Below are 25000 nucleotides of genomic sequence, written 5' to 3' on the forward strand. Positions count from 1 at the left end.
TGGGCGTGGTCTAACCCAGAAGGTTCCTCAGCCTCAGCTACTTCACTCAAATTGGTCTCATCCAGATGCCGTGAGGAACCTTGAGCAATTATTGAGCATTTTCGTCTGAGAACTGCAAAAACAAGTGGAAGTTGTTCTTAAACTTAATTAAATGGTACATTTTTGGGGGACCCCAGAAGACATATAGCCGCCCTGTGCACAGTGGGTGTTGTGCGTGGGCGCTATGGAGCAGCGTCTCTATAAATAAAAGCCTTTCTTTTGTGAATTTCTGGCCAGTTTGTATAGGAATATGGTAGAAATATGGTTTATTTAAAGCAGTGTTTAGGTCAGACTACTAGAACAAACCACTCATGATAGATCAAAAAAAAAAAAAAACCTATATAGTGCACCTCTTATTCAAATCTGTATTTGTATCCGTTTACAGTGCGTTATCTGTTCAGTGACATATCTGTGTTCAGTTACATCCCTAATGTAAAATGTATGGTTCAGTAAAGACAGGTTACTCCAGCACACGTCTAGCATGCCGTCTACAAAGAGCTACAAAATCTGCCGCATTCGAACATTACACAATGCTTTAAAGTGCAAACTGGCCATTCTGCTGTCTTATCAGATCCACTGCAACTTCATAACAGTGAATCCATCTCTGTCAGGAAAAAAACTGCAGATTTCTGCCCACATGAGAAACGGCTCTGTTCGGTTGTCCACAGAGATGCTGTAATTTCCTCGTCGCTAACACACCACAGGCAGAACGACACAACAGGAGCATTTCAGACATGAACGGTTCTCACTTCTGCAAGCCATGTTGTCGTTACTGTGAACAAGTATATGAGGTTATTGTAGGATTAAGCTGTAGCGATCATTCTGAAAGGTTCTCCGTCAGAATTTAAGTTAAGTAGAGAGGAGTCTGGGGAGGCCACGGCGGGTGCACTCTACAGATGAGTGATTTAAGGTTGTAAGCAGGGGCGTAACCTGGTCTGGGCGTTCGGGGAGTGGGCTGTAGAACTGAAGATTTTTTTCACGTAGCGCCGAGTAATTCTCCACATGGAGCGGTCTGTCTCTACGTCAGTAAAAGAAGACGGCAGTGGTGTAATTTTGTATCTTCAGTGAACGCAGGCGGGACCAATCAGACAGGGTTTGCAGGAAAATTTGTGGAAATGCTCATGTCTTGGCTGACGGCTGTCAATTCTAGCTCACCCAGTCAGTGACTACGTTTACATGGACAGCAGTAATCTAATTATTGACCTTATTCTGAATAAGACGTATAATATTGTGATTAAGGTGTTTACATGGGTCGCTTTTAGAATATTCCTTTCATGTTCCCGTGTTACATGTTATAGAACATAGATCGATTAACGGCACACGTCATTACGTCACCGCGCCACGCCGTCCGACGTCCCTCCAGAATTTCACGTATCGACATACAGTCCGTCTTCGTTATGGAACCGTATACAGTTTTGGGTGTTTTTATTTTTAATTTTACGAACGCTTCAAGTGCAGTTGATTATTTATCATGCTGTACGTGCTAATAGACGACTGCTTGAAGCCGTGGGCTGCGTCCCAAACCGCGTACTTACCGTCTATATAGTAGCCGAGATACATGTATTTCTCCTACTATATAGTAGGTAAGTACGCGGTTTGGGACGCAGCCGTGCTCTCTTGTTTGCCGTGAAACGGTCGAGCGCTGCCGTGTGTGATCGTGTCCTGTCTCACAATGCGGTGAAAACACACACGATGTTAATAGTGTGATTAAGGTGTGTACGTGTCTGTAATACACGACGATAATGCGACTAAAACGGGAATACTCCACACATCTTAATTCCATTTGTGTTTACTTCGAGTATGACTTTAATCCGATTAAGGTCATCAATAATTGCTGTTTACATGCTAGTTTCTTAATCAGAGTATCGTCTTAATCGGGTTCATATCGGATTATTGTTATCCCTGTACACGTACTGAGTGATAACACCCTAGGCAAGTTTTCCATTTATATTCACATTTATTCATTCAGCGGACGCTTTTATCCGAAGCGACTTACGAATGAGGGAATACCAGCAAAGCGATAGATCAAGCGGAGAACAATACAAGTAGTGCTGCTGTACGAGATCTTTAATCGAGTTCTAGAGAAGCAAAGTGCGCAGAGTAGAGATGTAAGAGCCAGAGTACGTTTTATTTATTTATTTAAAGGATAACGTGGGGTTGGTGCTTTAGGGGTTAGTTTAGTAAGTGCACACGGAAGAGGTGGGTCTTTAGCTGTTTTTTGAAGATGGTGAGAGATTCTGTGGACCGGATTGAGGTCGGAAGTTCATTCCACCACTGAGGGACGGTTAGTGTGAAGGTTCTGGAAAGGGACCTTGAGCCACGCTGAGTAAGCACTACTAAGCGTCGGTCGTTAACCGATCTCAGATTGCGATCAGATCCCTTCAGTGCAGATTCGTTTCATGAACATAATCCAAATATTCAGATATCAGGCTCATAATTTAAAGACACAATTGAAGTGTGTACAATAATGCTCTTGCTATTTATTGGAACCATAAAGCTGTTTTCCGGTTTTCTCAATGTTACATCAAGGTTAAAAAAGTCTCGATCGGCTACTTTGTTTTTGAGTTTCGGTTTAAATCTGTGATCATGCGACATTTCGTTACAGATCATCAGTGTTAGATCGTTGGCAGATATTGGCATGGCGGTATGAGTTATCCGCATCTGCTCAGAGGTTTGCGGACACCTGGCAGTCATACCCGTATGTTGGCCTTCCCTAAACTGGGGCCACAAAGTTGGAAGCACACAATTATATAGCATGTCACTGTATGCCTTAGCTTTACAATTTTCCCTTCACTGGAACTAAAGGGATAAGAACCTGTTCCAGCATGACAGTACACCTGTGAGCTCCATGAAGACATGGAAGAACTCAAGTGTCCTGCACAGAACCCTGAGCTCAACCCCACTGAACACCTTTGGGATGAACTGGAACACCGCCTGCACCCCAGACCTCCTCACTCGACATCACTAACGCTCTTGTAGATGAATGAACACAAATGCCCACAACCACATGCTCCAAAATCTAGTGCGAAGCCTTCTTAGAAGAGTGGAGATTACTGCGAAAGGGGAATACATCTGGAAGATGATGTTCAACAAGCACATCTGAACGTGATGGTGAGGTGTCCACAAAGTTCTGGCCATATAGTGTATTGTATGCGCACATCCCTGTGCAAGTACTAGATAGTTTACACTGCATGGTAATAAACAGGAACTCAGTAGCAAGGCGGTGTTGTGTCCAGTAAAGCGGTGCCGTGCAGCGGGATTGTGGGTAAGCATGCATGAACGAGCAGTTCTCTTCCCCACGGTAAGGTCAGGCAGCCATCAGGCCGTGTAACTCCCCGAGGAACATATGGAGGTCATCTGGAGTTTGACCGCTTTGCCTGAAAAGCATCCAGAATATACACACAGAATAATATCCAGTGTTACATAGCATTCGATATTGCACAGTTTAGACGATTCCATACCATTATCGTGATTGTTTATGATAAATGCATTTAGACTTAGGTTCTCTGTGGGTTCTGAAGTCCATATTTCACTTCATCCATGCTTTTAACCCCGTTTGCAATCCGTTTAAAGCACAGTCAATCACGTTGCCGTGCGACTCCTACAGTGTGTGAAGAGCTGCCGTTAGAGCTGCAATAACTGATCGGTAATAATCGATTACGAAAATCGTCGTCGACGAATCTCATTATCGATCAGTCGGTCTGAGCGTGACACGTTTACTCGCTACGTTACTTCTGTTCCGAAAACATGCCCCTGAGAATAATTACTAAAGCTTTGTCCCAGATAACGTAGTATACACTTACACTATGCACTGTGTACTCTACCGTCTAGTGTGTGAATTTTACAAAGGTAATATCGTTTCAAACGGAACACCAGCGGGGGGTTTTTTTTACTAACCGGAAGTATAAGCCGCTTCCTTAATGCGACGCCACTAGACGATAATGACTTCCTTCAGTTTACTGTTTATATATTTAGTTATGAATTTAGTTTATATTATATATAAGTATTTCTGCATTATGTTTATGGATGCACAGAAAGCACAGAATTAAACTACAGTTCTAAATTAATGATATATATTCTGGTGTGTGTGTGTGTGTGTGTGTGTGTGTGTGTGTGTGTTGGGCTCTTTTCAGTCTTATATAATTGGACAAAAAAGCTTTAGTCTGAAGTTTATATTTGTAACACTCAATTTGTGGAATTTATTTCCAATGAATGAAAAAATGGTACTGAAATGGTACCCCCCCCCCCCCCCCCGATTAATCGAAAAAATAATCGACCAACTAATCGATCAGGAAGATAATGGCTTTACTCACGTCACGTCAAGACTTTCCTGAGTAATCGCGGCGTGTTCATTCAAATCTCTATATAAACTGCTTGGTATGCGTAGCATGTGAATCCGTATTCAATTCATCTGCGTTCGCAATAAAAGGTCACGTGACCAGGTTTGCGCACTTGTCTCATCGATGCTCCGTTTCTGCAGGAAATGAGATGCTCTGCGGGTTTAAATTTCGCACGTGTAATGTTCAGTCAGGTTTTTGAAATACTGTGGACATCACGTGTGTGCAAAATCTGTGTCTAAGAGTGTAGTACCTCTTCTTATTACACGTGCTAGGGATGTGTGTGTGTGTGTGAGAGAGAGAGAGAGAGAGAGAGCCCAGGAGAGATTTGTAGAGTGCTCTAGTTTACATTTACACTGTTTCACATCAGTATTTGAATAAAACATGACCGTGTCTTGTTCTTCAACCCACTCTCTCGTAACCTTTTGTCGTTTCATATCAACCGCATTGTCCTGAACACACTTGCAATTTCAGCGGTAGTGTATATCATCGTATCCGCTTATATAAGTGCCTGTGGTGATAAAAAGACGCGTCGGATAAAGATATACTATATCTGACCTCGTGAGGACATTTTGGCCGGGCCCTGTGACGAAAACGCAGCTTTTATTTAATAAAAAGATGCACGAGGTTCCCTTTTCGTCCGTGATGTTAAAGTTAAAGTCGGATTTAAGGTTTAGACCAGAGTCGATCGGCGGCGTTCATAATCATTTCTGTGGAATGTCCTCACGAGGATAGTGCAGTGGTACAAGGGCGTGGGTGTGTGCGTGTGCGTGTGCATGCAAGTGTGCGTGCAAGTGTGTGTCAATGAACAGAGGAAAAAAAAAACGGATAGAGAAACAATTATTAATTATTTTGAGCAAGTCAAGGAGCACTTGAGTGACAGATTATTTCCGTGTGTGTGTGTGTGTGTGTGTGTGTAAATGAATATCAGGAATGAATAAATAGTAAAATGCGACACAGCACTATCATCTCTCAGTGATGTTGCCTTAATGTCCTTGGTGCTTGAATTCATGAGAAGAAACTCCTTTAAAAAATAAAATCCCTTCCACACTAACCTGTTTGAATCCTTTTCTTTTCACTGCCTCCGCTCGCTCCTGGCGTAGGTGTGTTTGTGTCACAGTGTTTGGCTACGTTCACATTCCTGTGCTCCGGGGCTCGGCTGACAGCTCATCATCCGTTCACGATCGGGTCAAGGTCCTGTTTTTACTCCTATTGAAGGTTTCTCAGCTGCCGACGGACGATGACGACGACGGCAGCGATGTGCACGCGCGCAGCACGACGCCCTGAATCTCTCAGCATCACAGGTTGTAGTTGCATCAGGACATTTTTAGTCAAGATCAGTGTCACATTTGTGGCAGTTTAACTTTGTAATGCGAAGGAGATTGCTCTCACGGTGGAATGAACATCTCAGAGTTTGAGCTCGACCTATCTGTCACGCGCACACGAGAGAAACCGCCGTCCGGAGATTTAGCGCAGCTGTGGTATGTCTGTGTAAATGCCACCGAACACATTTATTTATAAAGGTTATATAGATACACACGTCGCTCTGTGCGCGCACGTGCACTACCGGTCAAACGTTTGGGGTCACTTAGAAATTCCCTTGGATTCGAAAGAAAAGCACACTTTTTTCTTTTTGTCAATTAAAATGACATCCAAACATCAGAAATAGCATCCAGACATCGTTGATGTTGTGAGTGAGTAGTATAGCTAGAAACGGATGATTCTGAATGGTGTAAAAAGAGTTGTTTTCGGAAGCCATCACTCCCGTTTTAACAGCGCGTTCAGGTGCATCTCAAAAGAATTTGAGAATATCGTGGAAAAGTACATTTTTCTCCCGTACTTTAATTCAAAAAGTGGAACTTTGATATATTCTAGATTCCTTACACATCAAGTGAAATATTTCAAGCCTTTTTTTTTGTTTTGTTTTGTTTTAATCTCGAGGATTACGGCTTACAGCTCACGGAACTCAAAAATCCAGTATCTCAAAATATTCGAATAAAGAATTTATAATAGAGAAATGTCGACCTGAGAAGATCTCTAATCAGCGAATTAACTGAAAACACCTGCAAAGGTTTCCTGAGACTTTAATCTGTCAGTCTGGTTCAGTACACACAAGCGCAATCACGGGGAAGATGAAGGTAAATGTTGAATTTCATTTGGAAATCAAGGTCCCAGAGTCTGGAGAGTTACAGAATCCAAGTTGCTTGAAGTCCAGTGTGAAGTTTCCACGGTCAGTGATGATTTGGGTTGCCATGTCATCCGCTGGTGTCGGTCCACTGTGTTTTCTCAAGTCGAGAGTCGATGCAGCGTCTACCAGGAGATTTTAGAGAACTTCATGCTTCCATCTGATGACGAGCTTTATGAAGATACTGATTTCCTTTTCCAGCAGGACTCGGTACCTGCCCACAGCGCCAAAACTACTAGTAGCTGGTTTTCTGACCGTGGTGTTACTGTGCTCGATCGTCCAGCCGACTCGCCTGACCCGAACCCCATAGAGAATCTACGAGAGACACCAGACCCAACAATACAGACGAGCTGAAGGCTATCAAAGCGACCTGGGCTTCCAGAACACCTCAGCAGTGCCACAGGCTGATCGCCTCCATGCCACGCCGCACTGACGCAGTAATTCCTGCAGAAGGATTAAAACTCCGACCGAGTATCAGCGCATAAATCAACATACTTTTCAGAAGGTCGACATTTCTGTATTATAAATTCTTTGTTCTAATATTCTGAGACACTGGATGTTTGATTTCCGTGAGCCGTAATCATCGAGATTAAAACATAAAAAGGCTTGAAATATTTCACTTTGTGTGATGAACCTAGAACACATGAACGTGTTCCACTTTTTGAATTAAATTACGGGCGATATTCGAATTTTTTGAGATGCGTCTGCAGTGATGGATAACCCAGGTCTGTCCTGTTAATTGATCATTAGAGAACATAGTTAATTACGTTAATGATGAAAACCACCTCCGGGGTTGGGGGTTCGATTCCCGCCTCCGCCCTGTGTGCACGGAGTTTGCATGTTCACGCCTCTGGGGGTTTCCTCTGTGTACGCCGGTTTCCTCCCCTGAGTCCGAAGACCTGCGTTGTAGGCTGATTGGCATCTCTAAGTTGTGCGACTGTGTGTGTGTGACTGTGCCCTGTGATGGCTTGGCACACCATCAAAGTTTTCCCCAGCCTTATGCCCTGAGTTTTTGCTCCCCACAACCCTTTGTAGGATAAGCGGTACAGAAAATGGATGGATGGATGCAAACCATTGAGCTGATTAAATAAGCAATAACATGGCCTTCTTTAGGCTGGTTGAGTATCTGGAGCATCAGCATTTGTGGGTTTGATTATAGACTCAAAATGACCAGGAAAAAAAAAACAACTCTACTGAAACTCATCAGTGTTTCCTTGTTCCAAGAAAGGACGGCTATTCCATGCATCAGATCGGCAAGAAACTGAAGAGTTCATTCAAAGGTGTGTATTACTCTCTTCAAAGAACAGCACAAACTGGCTCTAACCAGGATAGAACGAGGGCAAGAGGACAAGTACTTCAGAGGCTCTAGTTAGAGAAACAGACATCTCACAGGTCCTCCAATGGCAGCTCCATCGAGTGGTACTCACAAAGTCGATAGTCGAGACGCGACTCCAGGATACTGGCCTTCTAGGCAGAATTGCAAAGCAAAAGCCATATCCGAGACCGGCCAATTAAAGACGTTGGACAAGCGTAAAAGTGTTGTGAGGTGTTTGGAACACAAAGCGGAACATCTGTGAGAACATGAGCGTCTGTATGAATGCAAGCTTTTCCGCTCTACTACTTTTTCCTTTTCAGATTGAACAAGCATGGCAGTGGAGTTAGCGTGAGAGAAGGAATAAAAGAGGAGGAGAACGATTCTAACAGGAGAGAGAGGTTTAACAGGACCCTCTGTGTTAAGCAAAGCTGACTCGATCCGGCAGGTGGAAAGTTTAATGCAAAACAAGGCAGGATTTTTACTGTGTAACTCTCTACTGACATTGCACGAGCATACTCAATCACACACACACACACACACACACACTGTAGGCTTTTATTTAAGGCTGCTTGTTGACACAGCAGGGTCAATTTACGGGGTGGAGAAAACTATGTGATGCACACACTTAATCCTCTGTATTTAAGAGGGTGTGTGTGTCTGTGTTTATGTGTTGCATGCAATCACAAGTGGTCGTATATGCAAGTGTTTCTTCTTCACAGCGAATCGTCACTTGCCATTAAACTGTGCACGCACGTTGTAACAAAATTCAGTTCGAGGTTTGAAAACCGGAATCTTCTCTTAAATGTTTCATTCTCATTAAAAGGACGGTTTTAGTGTCAAGTTTATCAAGTTTATGGCAATTAAGTGTGTATAAGGCTCTCACGCTTTTCTCACCGCTAACTAACTAGCCTAGCTTTTAGCCGCTAACTAACTAGCCTAGCTTGCTAGGTAGATTAGACGTGATATGTTTTATATCTCCGCGGTAGCTCTCTGTGGGTCTTTTTCCGAAACAGTTGCCATAAAGTTGGGAGCACAGAATTGTCCAGGACGTCTCTGTGCGCTGTAGATTTACAATTTCACGAGGCTCAAACATTCTGCGTGAACTCTAGAGACTGTTGCGTGTGACAGTCCCATGAGATCAGCAGTTTTTTGAAATACTCAAACCAGCCCTTCTGGGACTTCCAGTCTTCCCAATTTGTCCCCATTCGTATGTTTGATGTGGACATTAACTCAAGCTCCTGACCTGTATCTGCATGATTTTATGCATTGTGCTGCTGCCACACGATTGGCTGATTAATTCAATTCAATTCAATTTTATTTGTATAGCGCTTTTTACAATAGACATTGTCTCAAAGCAGCTTTACAGAAATATCAACACGGTATACAGATATTAAAGGTGCGAATTTATCCCAACTGAGCAAGCCACTGAGTGGCGACGGTGGCAAGGAAAAACTCCCTAAGATGTTTTAAGAGGAAGAAACCTTGAGAGGAACCCGACTCAGAAGGGAACCCGTCCTCATCTGGGTAACAACAGATAATGTGAAAAAGTTCATTATGGATTTATATGAAGTCTGTATGGCGTTAAGAGCAGCCGTAGTCCCAGCAGTCTGGAATTAGAGAAGATTTGAGCTCCATCCAGAGGCAGAAAGGATCTGGATCTCTAGTATCTCCATAAAATCGTGTGGGACTCGGCGAAAGGAGAGAGGGAGAAAAAAGATAATTATGACTGCGAAGTAGTAGAACAGAATCTAGTCAGGGTAGGCTTGAGTAAACAAATACGTTTTAAGCTTAGACTTAAACACTGAGACTGAGATTAGATAACTGCACGAATGTGCAGGTGTCCAGGTGTTGCTAATAAAATGGACGGTGAGTGCGGATGCACCAGTGAGCTCTGCTACTTCCTTCCAACCTTTATTTTTCTTTGTAGTGTCTCTATTCGCAGTAAATAAGAGGTTGTGTATATACTCACTAATGCTGTGAGTTGGAACTAAAAAAAAAATGTTCTCACACCCCACAGGACTGGTCCGAGGAACCTTTCCGAGCCAGCCGTTTGGATCTGTCGCTTCACAGCGTCATACCTAAGTAGCGGTGAACGTCCCAGAAATCGATGTTATTTCCAGCGACATTGCAGTGTTGGAATACTGGCAGAGAAATGCTTTCAGTACAACACGTCAGAAATGTTTTGATGTTTACTCACTAACAAGACTTAATTTTCCACCACTGCTTAGTGCTCCACATTTGCTTCTCTCACTTGGTAAATGGTCTGCACTTATATAGCGCTTTTATCTCATTCACCCATTCACACACTCACACACCAACGGTAGCAGAGCTGCCATGCAAGGCGCTAACTTGCCATCGGGAGCAACTTGGGGTTCAGTGTCTTGCCCAAGGACACTTCAGTACCTGGAGTCACGTGGGCCGGGAATCGAACCGCCAACCCGCTCTACCCACTGATCCACAGCCGCCCCATTTCTGACCCCATTGGTCAGGAGGTTAAAAATAAACCGCTTGCCGTCACTCACACTTTTCAGAAAAGTTTCATTTTGTAAGTTGAAACTCTGGAAGCTGCACTGTGACCAAAAGGATGTAGACCGGAGCTCTTTTTTTTAAAAAGAAACGAGTTTGGATTGGCCGACACGTTGCGTGGACATCCAGGCAGTGTGTGATCATTTTTGCACACACGCAGTTACAGTCAGCTGTAATGAAGTGTGCGCATAGACGTGTGCACACTGACATATCAGCTTTCAAGCATTGAGAACGAACATGCAGATTTACACATGGATCACAGATATTTTCGGTAAAGAATACTAACAATAAAAACCAAGAAACACCGTACACAATTAACCTTAACTTAAAAATACACTCAGCTGAAAATGTAGGATTACAGCGTGTACATGTATATGATGTACAGTGCCGTGCGGAAGGGTGGGCCAGCTGCTCCTAGAGGTTATGTCAAATATAATCATAAAATATCACATAAGCTTCATATAAAAAAACAATGATAAGATAAGTTGCTTATTAAGTGCAGAAGGCTTATAGCAGACAGGGAGTGTCCCTGTTAAACAGAGCTGAAAGTCTATATATATGTATATATATGTGTGTGTGTGTGTGTGATCTGGCAGGTGTAGTACAGTTATGAGCGACGGTGTAATCTGGAGGGATTAAGGCTAAAGAAAGTACAAATGTGATGGAAAATGTGTTCACTTCCACACTAAGCTCTCAGCATTAGTTTAACCTCGTTTACCCTCATGTACATCACAGAAAGACACACAGTCCCAGATCACAGAGACGGCTTGGCTTGTCCTTGTAGAGTGAATAAGATACCGAGAACATAGCTGAGAGAGAAACTGTTATGGTTTGGAGTCTAGGAGGTGCAGGACATGGCAAAAAAAAATATATTTCAGATATTTAGTTGTATGCAAAGTTTGCGCACCCCTGGTGAAATGACATATTTTGCTGATTTTTTTTTTTTTTTGAAGTGAAAAGAATTCAAACACAAGCTCTGCAGCAAAATATAAAAGGCAAGATTTTCTGCAAGTGTTAATGCACAGAAAAGTGCACACAAGTCTCCCGAACTTAGTTGACTCTTAACTTGCACCTTCATTGGGTTATTGGGACTCGTTATGCAGGTCAAAAATGGTCATTAGGTATCGTCAGCACGGTGGCTTAGTGGTTAGCACGTTCGCCTCACACCTCCAGGGTCGGGGGTTCGCCTCACACCGTGGCCCTGTGTGCGCGGAGTTTGCGTGTTCTAACTGTACTGCGGGGGTTTCCTCCGGGTACTCCGCTTTCCTCCCCCAGTCCAAAGGCTGATGGGCATGTCCAAAGTGTCCGTAGTGGATGAATGGGTGTGTGAGTGTGAATGTGATTGTGCCCTGCGATGGATTGGCACCCTGTCCAGGGTGTACCCCGCCTTGTGCCCCATGCTCCCTGGGATAGACTCCAGGTTCCCCGTGACCCTGAAAAGGATAAAGCGGTATAGAAGGTGGATGGATGGATGGAAGAACCACGAGCTCACCCCCATGAAGCATGAAGGTGTGGTTGGGACAGGAATGCACTGTTATACTGTGCTGTACATAAATGATCTGCATGGAAGAGTCATCAGAAGGAAACATCTAGATGAGCCATAGGACTGTGGACTGCTGAAGTACATATAGAGCATTTAAAATGACAAACAAATATTTTCATTTATACCACAGAAGGCCAGAAGGTGTTGATTGATTTTCTAGAACAGCAGGCAAATCACAGGTTTATATTAACACTCTTGTTGTTGTTGTTTAGTATGTTATCGGCTCTCTAGTAATAACTTAGACATGGATTTGTATGAAGGATGCCCCCATATAAACAGTTCATTTTTAAAAAAAGTGTAAGTGTTGATTGTGGGGAAGTTGTTCGGAAGGAGTCTCCAGTGTCAGCGGTCTGTAACAGTCGGAAGTTTCCACATACTGCAAGGCATTCAGGACAGAGGATTTCGCACTTATAATAAGACAATTAACGTCTTATTAACTTCAAGGTGTAGAGAAAGGAGAAGCCAGTGAGGGAATAATAAACTCTTAAAATTTAGAAAAAGTGCAAAAGCACTAGCGCTTGACGATACCTGCCATACTCAGACAAAATGAAACATGATGTTAATATCTCAGGATATCGATGGCATATTGTTTTGTTATATTGTCCAGCTGCATTGTCTAATCAATTTATTTCAATTATTACCTCTCTTAAAATGTGCAAAGTCAGTGTAAAATTGTGTAAGTTATATAGGGCTGCAACTAACGATTATTTTCGTAATCGATTAGTTGGCCGATTATTTTTTCGATTAATCGGGGGGGGGGGGGGCAAACTTTCAGGTTAGTAAAAAACGAATGCGTTCCATTTGAGACGACATTACCTTTCTAAAATTCATACACTAGAGCAGTGGTTCAACCTTTTGTGAGCTTTGGACCCCTAGAATATTCCGAACAATCCACGAGGACCCCCTTCACTCCACAACAATTATAGGCTTTATATTAAACAGTCATTTCTATATATGTTACTTTATTTTATTAATATTTAACATGAATAATATTAACATTGAAATTGAATCAAAACATTTCAAGATTTTTTTTTTTTTTTTTTTTTACATTTAATTGTTGGCGTGACATTTAATTTGACTCGCTGAATTACCCTTTGTTTATTTTATCCATCAGTGCGACACTTGAACTTGTCTACCACTCAGAGGCTTTTGCAAATTATCATTTCATTTGGAAATAAATTTAAAATAAATCCCATCAATGAACGATCGTCAGCTCAGCTAACGTGATATTTGTGAATAACCACATTGATTCATTTTAAAACATCTCATTTGAATATGTTTTGATCCATTTAACAAAAAAAAAAAATATATATATATATAATATTATTTCAACATTTTTTAAACTTACCTACGGACCCCCTGCAATTACACCACTGACCAGTAGTGGTCCGCGGACCCCTGGTTGAGAAACACCGCACAAGACGGTAGAGTACAAAGTGCATAGTGTAAGTGTATAGTACGTCATCTGGGACACAACTTCAGTATTTACTCTCCGAAGTGTGTTTTCAGAACGGAAGTAACGTAATGAGTAAACGTACCGCGCGCAGACCAACTAATCCATAATGAGATTCGTTGACAACGATTTTTATAGTCGATTATTATCGATTTTATCGATTAGTTGTTGCAGCTCTAACATTGTACACCCCATAGCAAAACCCATAGCAGGGAAGTTCTCTACTACAGCCCTGTTCTAGTTCACAGGAAAGGCACAGGATCCAAATCCTCACAAATCCCTTCACTTAATGGAATTCGTCTCTCTCTCTCTCTCTCTCTCTCTCTCTCTCTCTCTCTCTCTCTCTCTCTCTCTCTCTCTCTCTCTCTCACACACACACACACACATACATTACACACACTAAATAGGGAAAACAGAGGAATCCCAAACGTGTTGTGTGACTCTGGGAGCATGCAACGACCACGACCGCTGCGACCTTTCTATCGCCCAGCTCTGTTTGAAGTTTGAATCACTTTAACCAGAAAAGCTGACACAGCGAAACCCGATTCATCTCTCGCAAATTCTCATTAAGCAGGATGTAGAAATGAAACGTCTTTTTTTTTTCACCCCTTCTCAATACAGTACTGATATTAGAGCTCAGATTATTAGTTGATCCCAGTCCTGAAAAATGAATCAGGCATGCCTCTAAGCTCTGACTCGGATTCCCCGGCAAGAATCGGACCACGGACTCTGGAGGCGTGAGGCGAACATGCTATCCACTAAGCCACCGTGTGCCCGAATGACTATTGTCATGGTGCATGGTGTACGTATAGCTATGGCACTTGCAAGCTGACAAAAGTATTTGAATATTAATTTCATATATTTGAATTAAATACACATGACGTTAAATAAAACTATTGTGTTTTAGTGCGGTGTATTTAATAAATTGACATTTTCTCGTGAATATATTTTATTTTATTTTGAACATACTTGTCATATCACAGCAAACCGGCGACTACATTTCCCATCCTGCACTGCGGTCTACAAACATATCCGCCATGGACTGCAATTCCTAGAAACACTCACATTCATTCTAATCATGCACACCTGCATCCAATTCACAGCACTCGCATCCACAGTATACAGAGACTGTTGGAGAACTATGACCTTGTGAAGTATTGAGTGTTATCACCATGCCAAGCGTTTGTACCCTGTTCCTCGTTTTCTTTCATGGTCTTTGATCTTGTTTCTCCTTTTTATTTCACCCCATGAAATATTGGACTCGTGTGCTTTCTTCTACACACACATACGATGTATTTAAGCCTTTAACGGTGCGAGTTTCCCTCCCCGCTCGTCATTTTGTTCCGTTCGGATAACTAATTAACGCAAGAACGAGACGCTACGCGTTCAGCAGTTTTTCCTTTCAGCTCGATTCCTCCTGCTCCGCTCACACGGGTGGAATAATTGTTAAATGCCCGCGTAATGACGGACTTTCTGTGTTTTCTGCAGCGTTGTGTAATTGGTTAATGGAACACCACGGTGCAGATGTGACGGTGCGAGAGTTCAAGTGGCACTTCTGTTAGCCGACGAGGTGAGCCGTGTTACCCTGAGCTGTGTGTTTATGACCGGTATTCAGTAAAAGGTCATTACACTTCAGTCAGTCCGTCTCAGGAGTCATGTAGGATGTCGAAATGGCATTAAATAGTGACAGTGACGTACGTGTGTGCGTGTGTGTGTGTGCGTTCAGACTTTATTTTAATAGCATAAATTAAATGAACTTATGTTAATAACAGTAAGAGGTAATGGATAATTAATAAGGTGGAATAAAAACACTGGTTTTGTCCAAATATTAATGGGTCATGAATATAAATTGTCCACCCCAGTTAAACACGGTGGAAAATTCGCACATTTAATATTAATATTGGCTTAAATATGAATCTTTCTGTTATTGACTTATTACATAAGTTACTGTTAAGTGATTCCGCGTTGCGTTGTTTATACACTAATGAGGACGTGTGATGCCAGGCTATACACTTTGTTTCTAATTCTGTTGTGTTTCCTTCAAACATGCCCTGAAACGTGGACCGTAGTATTCCTCTTTTCATACAGAGGTGTATGGACACGTGCGTCTTCTGAGACACGTGAAACAGTCGACTGCAGCTTTTCAAGCCGCCCCACAGGATAACACACGTGGAGGAAAGTGCTATCTGCCCTCTTCCTCTACACCAGCTCACAGATGCACACAATTGGCTAGTGTTGCAGTGATTGACAGGGGAGACGGCGTATGCCATCCTTCACACCCAGTGGGCAGTTTTGCTCCTTTCGGAGCATCCCATGCTGTCTTGGGATTCGAGATCACAATCTCCTGACGATGGGGGAACACTTTTCGGGAACCCCTGACTGTAGGCTTTGACCGTGTGTGTGTGAATGTTGCGCGGGACGTTAATATGTCAGATGACTTATTAGCATCCGGACCACTATTCTGCTTGCTAATGGGTTTCTTTTGTAATTATCCTAATGATTGTCGAGCATAGTTAGAACATTTGAATATAACTTTCAGCAGGGATTTGTTGCCTGGTGCGTCGGCAGAGAACGTCGTTTCGACTCGGACGATTGCCGGGGAGCGTGTCGTCTACACCCGTCGCCAAATAGGCCACGCCAGACTCACTCGCGAGTTCCTGTTAACGGGTGATCCTCCTTCATGCGCCTTATGCTACAGGGCAATATCTCTGAGGCTTAATAGACTGTGACGGTTTCAACTCCTCTAGGACTTTTTTTTTTCTTTCTCGTCACTCTTTTGATTCATATAAAAAGATTTTTAATGAATTGAGGCCAGATTTAGTTTTAGCTTCTTCTTTTTTTTAATCGATAAGATAAACTTTTGCAAACTCTTCATATTTTTTTTGCCTTGATTGATGTTCAGTAAAACATGATGTTCGGTAAAAGCATCATTTGGTGCTTATGGTGAAAATACAAATGCTGGCTTCGTTCTGCTGCTTTTTCTTCTGCTTCCGTCTGACACTTTTACCAAAAAATAAATAAATAAAAAATGCAATCGCTTGTAAAAACACTGGCGTGTGCACGTTCTCGTCTCGTATAATTCTATTCTATAATTCTATAATTCTAGTCGCTACGTTATTTAGAAAACGGTTTCATAACATTATCTTCACAAAGTGTTTGCGCGTGATCGTTAATGCCGATCGGACGTAGCTTTCATAGCTTTCTATGAGTCATGTTTGATCATTTTAACGGGGGCGGCCGTGGCTCAGGTGGTAGAGCGGGTTGTCCAATAATCATAGGGTTGGCGGTTCAATTCATGACTCCACATGACTCCACATGACTCCACATGACTCCACATGACTCCACATGACTCCACATGACTCCACATGACTCCACATGACTCCACATGACTCCACATGACTCCACATGACTCCACATGACTCCACATGACTCCACATGACTCCACATGACTCCACATGACTCCACATGACTCCACATGACTCCACATGACTCCACATGACTCCACATGACTCCACATGACTCCACATGACTCCACATACCAAAGTGTCCTTGGATAAGACACTGAACCCCAAGTTGCTCCCGATGGCAGGTTAGCGCCTTGCATGGCAGCTCTGCAGCCATTGGTGTGTGAGTGCTTTTGGATGATGTATCTTTTGTAATGTTAAAATATGCAGAGCTGGACACTGAACCAACACGACCACAGAGAGCCGTTTGTTACAGACTGAGCTGGCAAAGCTATCAAACATTTAGCAGCTGTCTAAATTTCCTCTCGTCCCGACCGATTTGAGACGCGCTCAGAAACGTGCAGATCCTGAGTAAACAAATCCAACCTCGCTCGTCGTGCCAGCGGCTTTCCGCAAACAGATTAGAGCGGAAACATCCGCTGAGTCATTCCGCGCTCAGCTCTCCAGTTTATGGTCAAGTCTAAAACCTGCATTCAAAAAAAAATTTCTCACTCCACGGACAGATCGCTCACACGCTTCACGACGTAAACGTTTGTTTTTTTTTTCTTTCTTCAAATTGATTTATTTATTTATTTTAAACGATTTTGGCCGAGGAACATCGACGGCGCGTTTATTTCCTGCCAAAAATCAAGAGCACAATAGTCGAATCGCCGAGCAGGGGTCCCTCTGCCCTCGTACAGAAATACACACGCAGATCCGTCCTGCTTCGGCACGCGTTCGCTTCTCGGGTGTATTTTCGAGAACGAAACGACGCGAGAGCGGCCGGTCTCCCGCTTTGTAGATTATAGACTGCAGTGATAACGACGCGCTCGAACCGTTGAACGTAAAAACGAATCCCGATTGGGATTTCAAATCTACGTGTACGATCTTTTAGTATGGTCTGTTTTTCTGGTTACTAACCCGATCACGTTCCAAATCCGAAGGAAGAATACGTTTCAGTTATCAGAAGTGGAGAAATGGAGGCGAGGGCTGTTTTAACATCGCAGCTTTTATCTGAAAAATACATAACTCCCTTTTGGTTAGTGATAGCGATGTGCTGATTCCGATCTTTCACGTTGAATGCGCTATAGATATAACAGTATCTGCTTTAAGTATCAGCTGATATCGATACTGATGGTGCGGGTACTGATCTGCGTTCCTGGCAACGTGAATTAGATGAGAAAATTGGAAGAAATACAGATTTCGTGTTTCGCCCGTGTTGGCCTCGTGATTAATACTCAGAATCAGATCAGTGCTTTCCTACGATTTCAGTTAAAAACCGTTCTAAAGGTGAAGTCAAAGTTAACTTCATTATCATTAAGCGTATTACGCGTACAAACGAATCGGGATGAACTATCGCAGGTTATTTCCTGGTAGTGATATAAATGACGGTATGAAGAGAAAAAAAACCCACAAACATCCATCGAAAAAAAGGTCAACTTCATCCTGACTATCGTCAAGTAATAAACTATGCCAGTTCCGTAGGCTAACAAAATAGAGTCTGGATTTTATTCACAGATTAAAATTACAGTGAAAATGCAATCGGCAATACCCGGGAAAAACAAACGGAAGTCTTGGAATGTTTAAATAAGGCAAACTAGAGATGCGCCGATGTATCGGGCGATAATAGTTTAAAGACATCCGATGATCAGGGCGGATTATATCCTGTCAATCAAAAGAGGGCGGGAAAACACGTGGATTCCGTGCCGTGTGTAAAGATGATGTCTCTTGTGTGGAACGACGACAAAACTGCAGTTTGTAAACTCTGTAATCTCTGCACTGATCAAATTTTACACCGGACGCTGCAGCAGTGAAGCGGAGTTTCACTGAATTAAAGCACCAGTACACCGTTGAAAGATTAAAATGAAGATGAGTTGATAAAAAAAGTATACATATAGCACAGAGAAATATATTTGTAGAGTAGTATATTTCATATCCAGTTAATGTTAATATATAAAAGCTGATATGATATATTAGCAGTTTGATGTCAGTGATGCAGTAGAAATGCTTGTGTTTGTGGAGAGTGAATGTGAGACTAACAGGAGGATTTTTACAGTTCAGTCAATGTTAATCTGAATTAATAACATTCAATACGTTAATGATCTTACTTTAATCTTCAGAATTGAGTTCATGTGTTCATGTTAATTAGAGTAATGTGTGTTCTGTTTATGAGACCAGTTACTGTGAAACAAGAGAATGGAGAGAATAAAGTTTTTATTTGCATTTCTTTCAGAATTGTGGAATTAATTATTATTCATTTATAAGAAGGTATAAAAGGCAGATCAATATCGGTTATCGGTATCGGCCGATATCGCTCTGAATAATCGGTTATCGTATCGGCCGATATCGCTCTGAATAATCGGTTATCGTATCGGCCGATATCGCTCTGAATAATCGGTTATCGTATCGGCCGATATCGCTCTGAATAATCGGTTATCGTATCGGTCGATATCGCTCTGAATAATCGGTTATCGTATCGGCCGATATCGCTCTGAATAATCGGTTATCGTATCGGCCGATATCGCTCTGAATAATCGGTTATCGTATCGGCCGATATCGCTCTGAATAATCGGTTATCGTATCGGCCGATATCGCTCTGAATAATCGGTTATCGCATCGGCCGATATCGCTCTGAATAATCGGTTATCGTATCGGCCGATATCGCTCTGAATAATCGGTTATCGTATCGGTCGATATCGCTCTGAATAATCGGTTATCGTATCGGCCGATATCGCTCTGAATAATCGGTTATCGCATCGGCCGATATCGCTCTGAATAATCGGTTATCGTATCGGCCGATATCGCTCTGAATAATCGGTTATCGTATCGGCCGATATCGCTCTGAATAATCGGTTATCGTATCGGCCGATATCGCTCTGAATAATCGGTTATCGTATCGGCCGATATCGCTCTGAATAATCGGTTATCGTATCGGCCGATATCGCTCTGAATAATCGGTTATCGTATCGGCCGATATCGCTCTGAATAATCGGTTATCGTATCGGTCGATATCGCTCTGAATAATCGGTTATCGTATCGGCCGATATCGCTCTGAATAATCGGTTATCGTATCGGCCGATATCGCTCTGAATAATCGGTTATCGTATCGGCCGATAGGTAGAAACTTATTTGGGAACACAAGGGCTGTTATAAAGTAGCTGAGATGTTTTAAGGAGCAGAACATGGCTGGATGGTGAAAGTGTGGATGGCTTCTGGCTCTAAGGAGTAAGCCTTGAACATTCAGAGTCAGATTGTAATGTATAGAACATTGTCAAAATGATCGACACTTTTAAATGTTAAAAGTTTAAATGTGTTAAATGTGTTTGTTACATGTTACAGGGTTGCCAAATCCTCATGACAAAAGCATCCCATTGGACAAGGAGTGTTAGAACATGTAGTTTATCTGAATAGAGGTTGAGGTGATGCTCTAATATTATTATTATTATTATTATTATTATTATTATTATTATTATTATTATTATTGTAAAAGTAGGCAAAATTCCCCAGTGTTTAGTACAACTTATGGAATATTACAGCATGGGGCGGCTGTGGATCAGGTGGTTGAGCGGGTTGTCCACTAATCGTAGGGTTGGGGGTTCGATTCCCGGCCCACGTGACTCCACATACCGAAGTGTCCTCGGGCAAGACACTGAACCCCAAGTTGCTCCCGATGGCAAGTTAGCGCCTTGCATGGCAGCTCTGCTACCGTTGGTGTGTGAGTGAATGATACACAGCGTAAAGCACTTTGGAACCGCTAAGGTTAAAAAAGCACTATATGAGTGCAGACCATTTCTCCGACCTTTTTGTGTCTAACTCTCTCACTTTAGGCTGTTTCGTACAGGCTACGGTTTCTTTTGACACAGAAGTGTTGCAGATCATTCAGTAAGGACTCACTTTACTTTACTCACGTCGACACACTTAACACAGCTTGTCTGACACCTGTGGGAGGTCCGTAAGACTAAACGGAACAGCATCAACATGTCCATGTGTAAAAAGTATATACCAGGCCCTCAGTGCTCCAGTCTAAGTGTGATTAGGTCTTAATTCTTAACAGCACTAAACATCTCGGCTCCACAGATTCATCGCCTTCCTTGCCATTCGTTGTGTCTGTGTGTGTGTGTGTGTGTGTGTGCGTGCACACGTTCCTGTGCTCTACATAGGACGCTTTCAGCAGTATACCGCTGTTCAGATTGATGGATGCTCACGGGGTGAGAGTGGGCGCAGGGGGAGAGAGGCGGGTTTGAAGCAGGACGCAGTAGGCATGTTCACCCTGAGGAATCTCTGTCCCGCCCTGACCTCGGGCAAACACACACACACACACACACACACACACAGCCCAGCCGAAGAAGAACGCAGGTCTTTCTGTTTGCTGGTGCTGGTTAGTAACAGTGGTTGAGGTAAAGCCATGAGTCCTGAGCACTCTAGGTCTTATCATGAGGTACTTCGTTTAGATTTCCTCCCATAAGCATTCGTATTGGTTTCTACTGTAAAAGTGACACTGTTGAAAAGTTTGCCTAAAGAAGGGATTGAGCATGGACTACTTAAATCCGAGACCCACGAGAGGTGTACAAAAAAATGTTTCATGGTACATTTCTGATAGGTTTATTTAAATGTTGTCGGAAAGGGCCACACCCAGACCCATCAAGAGCCGCTACTGAGCACAGACGTGTGATTGTGTGCAGCGGTTTTTAACATATTTAACTTGTTTAGAGAGCGTGGGGCGTAGCAGAGACACAACGTGAAAGGAGGCTGTGTGTGTGTGTGTGTGTGTGTGTGTGTGTGTGTGTGTGAATAAATATATAAACATATAATAAATACATTTTTCCCTCCAGACGAACCAAAACAACATTCAAGTACAAGTGCTTACTTTCACACTGATCTTCTAATTGATTGCAGCATGGAGACACACACACACACACACACACACACACCACATACGCACGCACACACACACACACACACTCGAGCGCCCACGCATACACAAAGGACCACTGGCTGTTGTGAAGTCTGGCTCCACCTAGTGGTTATCAGAAGTACTGTGTATATATAGTGTCTGTGAATTTATCAAATGTAAACTAAAACTAATTTATTCACTGGTTCACTCTTTCTCACTCTCTTTCTCTCTGTCGTGTGTGTGTGTGTGTGTGTGTGTGTGTGTGTGTGTGTGTGTGTGTCACCGTGCACCTCAGGGATGAAGCATTTCTACAGCGCTGTCGAAGGACTCGAAGCTTTGACTGAAGAAACCAGACCCGATACCGTACCTTCGGACGAGGCCGATTTTACGAGGCACAAAGCCCCGCCCCTAAACACCCATCCGAAACAGGAGCGTAAACAGAGGTGGTACGCAGTCTGCGAAGTGTGTAACATCCAGCTGAACTCGGCCGCACAGGCGCAGATACACTACAACGGGAAAACCCACCAGAAGAGACTGAAACACATGAACAGCGGAAACAAAGGTAGGACGCACACGCGTTTGGGTTTGAGCGGCGAGCTATACACAGCATCGTAGGTTTTAATCGCGGTGTCGGTGCAGAACTCAAAGCATTTCCTACATGAGGAGTGTTCATTCGCTGCACAGCGTGAAGCACAGGTTTCACATTTCACCTCAGTTTAGGAGGAGGAGACCGCCGCCTCCTGTTCGTTCCTGATCAACACCTAGAAAACTAGTCTGTCCAGCTCATGTCTGAGAGAATGAAATACAGAGCACGATGGATCGGTTCATAAAATCGACTCTTCCATCATGCATCCCGAACCACATGGTATACTTGTTAGTTCATGTCGCTAGTCATGTTGTGTATGATTCCTCAGCGTCAATCACATAAAGTTACAATGAGTGAATTTAGAAGGGGCGGGGCATGGTGGTTTAGTGGGTAGCATGTTTGCTTCACACCTCCAGGGTTGTGGGTTCGAACCCCACCTCGACCTCGTGCGCGCGGAGCTCGCATGTTCTCGCCGTGCTTCCGGGGTTTCCTCCGGGTGCTCCGGTTTCCCCCTCCGGTCCGAAGACACGCCATTTCCAGATGATTTCCTGCGACGGATTGGCATCCCGTCCAGGGTGTCAGCCACCTGACAGTTTATTATTATTTTATTTAAATTCTTGATTCCTAATTTAAGAATTATTGTAAGATTTGAACCATTTATCACGCGTCAGTAAAGGTGGCTCTCATTTTTTTTCTGCATGCAAATATACCGTGTATCTGGGTCGTCTGCGTTTCTGCGGTATTCGTGTTCTTTTGCTGCTGTTCCACTGAGTCACTCAAAGCCGCTCGGTGCTGTCGAGGAACTAGTGGAGGTAGAGGTGGAGAGATATGCCTATTTGTATTTGACCTCCTACGCTAGTGCAAAAGCACTAGCACCAAAATATGTCTTCGTAGTTAGCGCGCCATTCCTAATATTGACATTAAAACAAAACAGGAAACTATATGACTGGATTTGTAAATCATCATGGGGTCGTGACCCCAGGATTGGGAAGAATCTCATTTCATTCAAAATTTTTTAGATGTCACGGTTGAAATTGACACCCCCCCCGCATATTCCATATACAATCAATATCGCATGCTTCAGCCATTTGTGTTGGGTGAAATCTCACTAGCGGCCTAGCGGTCATGCTAACACTAAATACAAACGGAAGAAATACACATACTGTAAAGCCCGAAAACATTAGAGACAGCATTTTAAGTGCATACAAGATGCAGATGCATACAGGGTATATTCCTGCCTGTCCACATGCATGCAAATGCCTGGGTTAGTTTATATTCTAACATACACACACACACACACACAGCAGTCAGACCCACTTCAGGTGCAAGCTATCATACGAATGGACCATAATTACATAGCAACGGAACATGTTCACCACGGAAACGCTTGGCATGGAGACGGAGACGCCCCCCTCAGAAACCAGACTACTGACTGGCTGTTAAAGAGGATGTGTTTCTCTCTGTCTGTCCCTCTCTCTCTCTCTGTGTGTGTGTGTGTGTGTGTGTGTGTGTGTGTGTGTGTCTCTCTCTCTCTCATATCCACCCAAGGACACAAAAGATCATTGATTAGCCCTTTTGGCTGCTGTAAGACATCATGATTGGAGTTAAATTAAAGTAGGCAGCCCTCCCCGTGAGTAAACAGCAGTGCGGCAAGCCTTAATACTATACCACACACACACACACACACACACACACACACACACACACACACACACAATGTCTTTGCTGTTTGCTTCTCCTTGTCTCTCTCCTTTGTGAGGCATCCAATTTTGTAGCACTTATTCAACTCTAGCTCAGACCTTTGCAGAGTAACACACACACACACACACACACACACACACACAGCTGCCCTAAAGAATAATTTCTGCCTGAAGCTAGGCATGCACTGGGTGATGGGTAAAACCGTAACAGATTTTGAAACCGGACGTCTCTCTCACACAGAATCTCGCCTCTTTTGGCTTAAAGACACAGAAAAAGTTTTGCTGTGACTCTAAAATCTTAAACACTGAAGGAGTCAGCATTCGCTTAAAATAAAGTGACGCTGGCCAGGAGACTCCTGCAATTCATCTCAGCCTTCCAGTCTGTTATGTTTTAGGGTTTTTTCGTTCTAGCGGTGGTTTGCTGTTGCTTGTTTTAATAATCAATTGAATCAACTTTTTTTTTTTTTTTTTTTTTTTTTATAAGTGTTTTTGGGAAGTGTTCTCGAGTGACACTGAATGGCTTAAGACTACATTCTTTCTTACATTCTTTTAGTGACACCATTTTAATAAACGTTATACCATTCTACTCATATCTTACATCAGGGTTAGGCGATATATCGATATCATATATATATACATATATATAATATTGTCATAAATGATTCTGCGATGCACTTTTCTGAGATATCGTTGGTATGGTGATGTTTGTTTGTTTGTCTGAAATTCTCCAGCTGTGATCCTTGGAGTTTTTTGGCCACTCGAACCATCCTCTTCACAGTGCGCTGAGACGATATAGACACACGTCCAATTCCAGGCTGATTCATAACATCTCCAGTTGACTGGAACTTCTTAATTATTGCCCTGATGGTGGAAATGGGCATTTTCAATGCTTGTGCTGTTTTCTTATAGACACGCCCCATTTTGTGAAGCTCAACAACCTTTTGCCGCACATCACAGCTATATTCCTTGGTCTAACCCG

The 25000-nt window shown here is 42.9% G+C and overlaps 1 protein-coding gene across 1 annotated transcript in view; it reads left to right on the top strand.

Moving 5' to 3' along the window:
- znf385c (zinc finger protein 385C) overlaps positions 1–25000 on the top strand; it is a 115300-nt gene that overhangs the window by 16192 nt on the left and 74108 nt on the right. The window contains exon 2 of the mRNA XM_017494170.3: positions 22031–22297. Coding sequence (XP_017349659.1) covers positions 22031–22297 — 267 coding nt within the window. The remainder of the gene's footprint in view (positions 1–22030; positions 22298–25000) is intronic.

The sequence above is a fragment of the Ictalurus punctatus genome, chromosome 2, assembly GCF_001660625.3.
Source record: "Ictalurus punctatus breed USDA103 chromosome 2, Coco_2.0, whole genome shotgun sequence".
In the NCBI taxonomy this organism is placed as follows: Eukaryota; Metazoa; Chordata; class Actinopteri; order Siluriformes; family Ictaluridae; genus Ictalurus; species Ictalurus punctatus.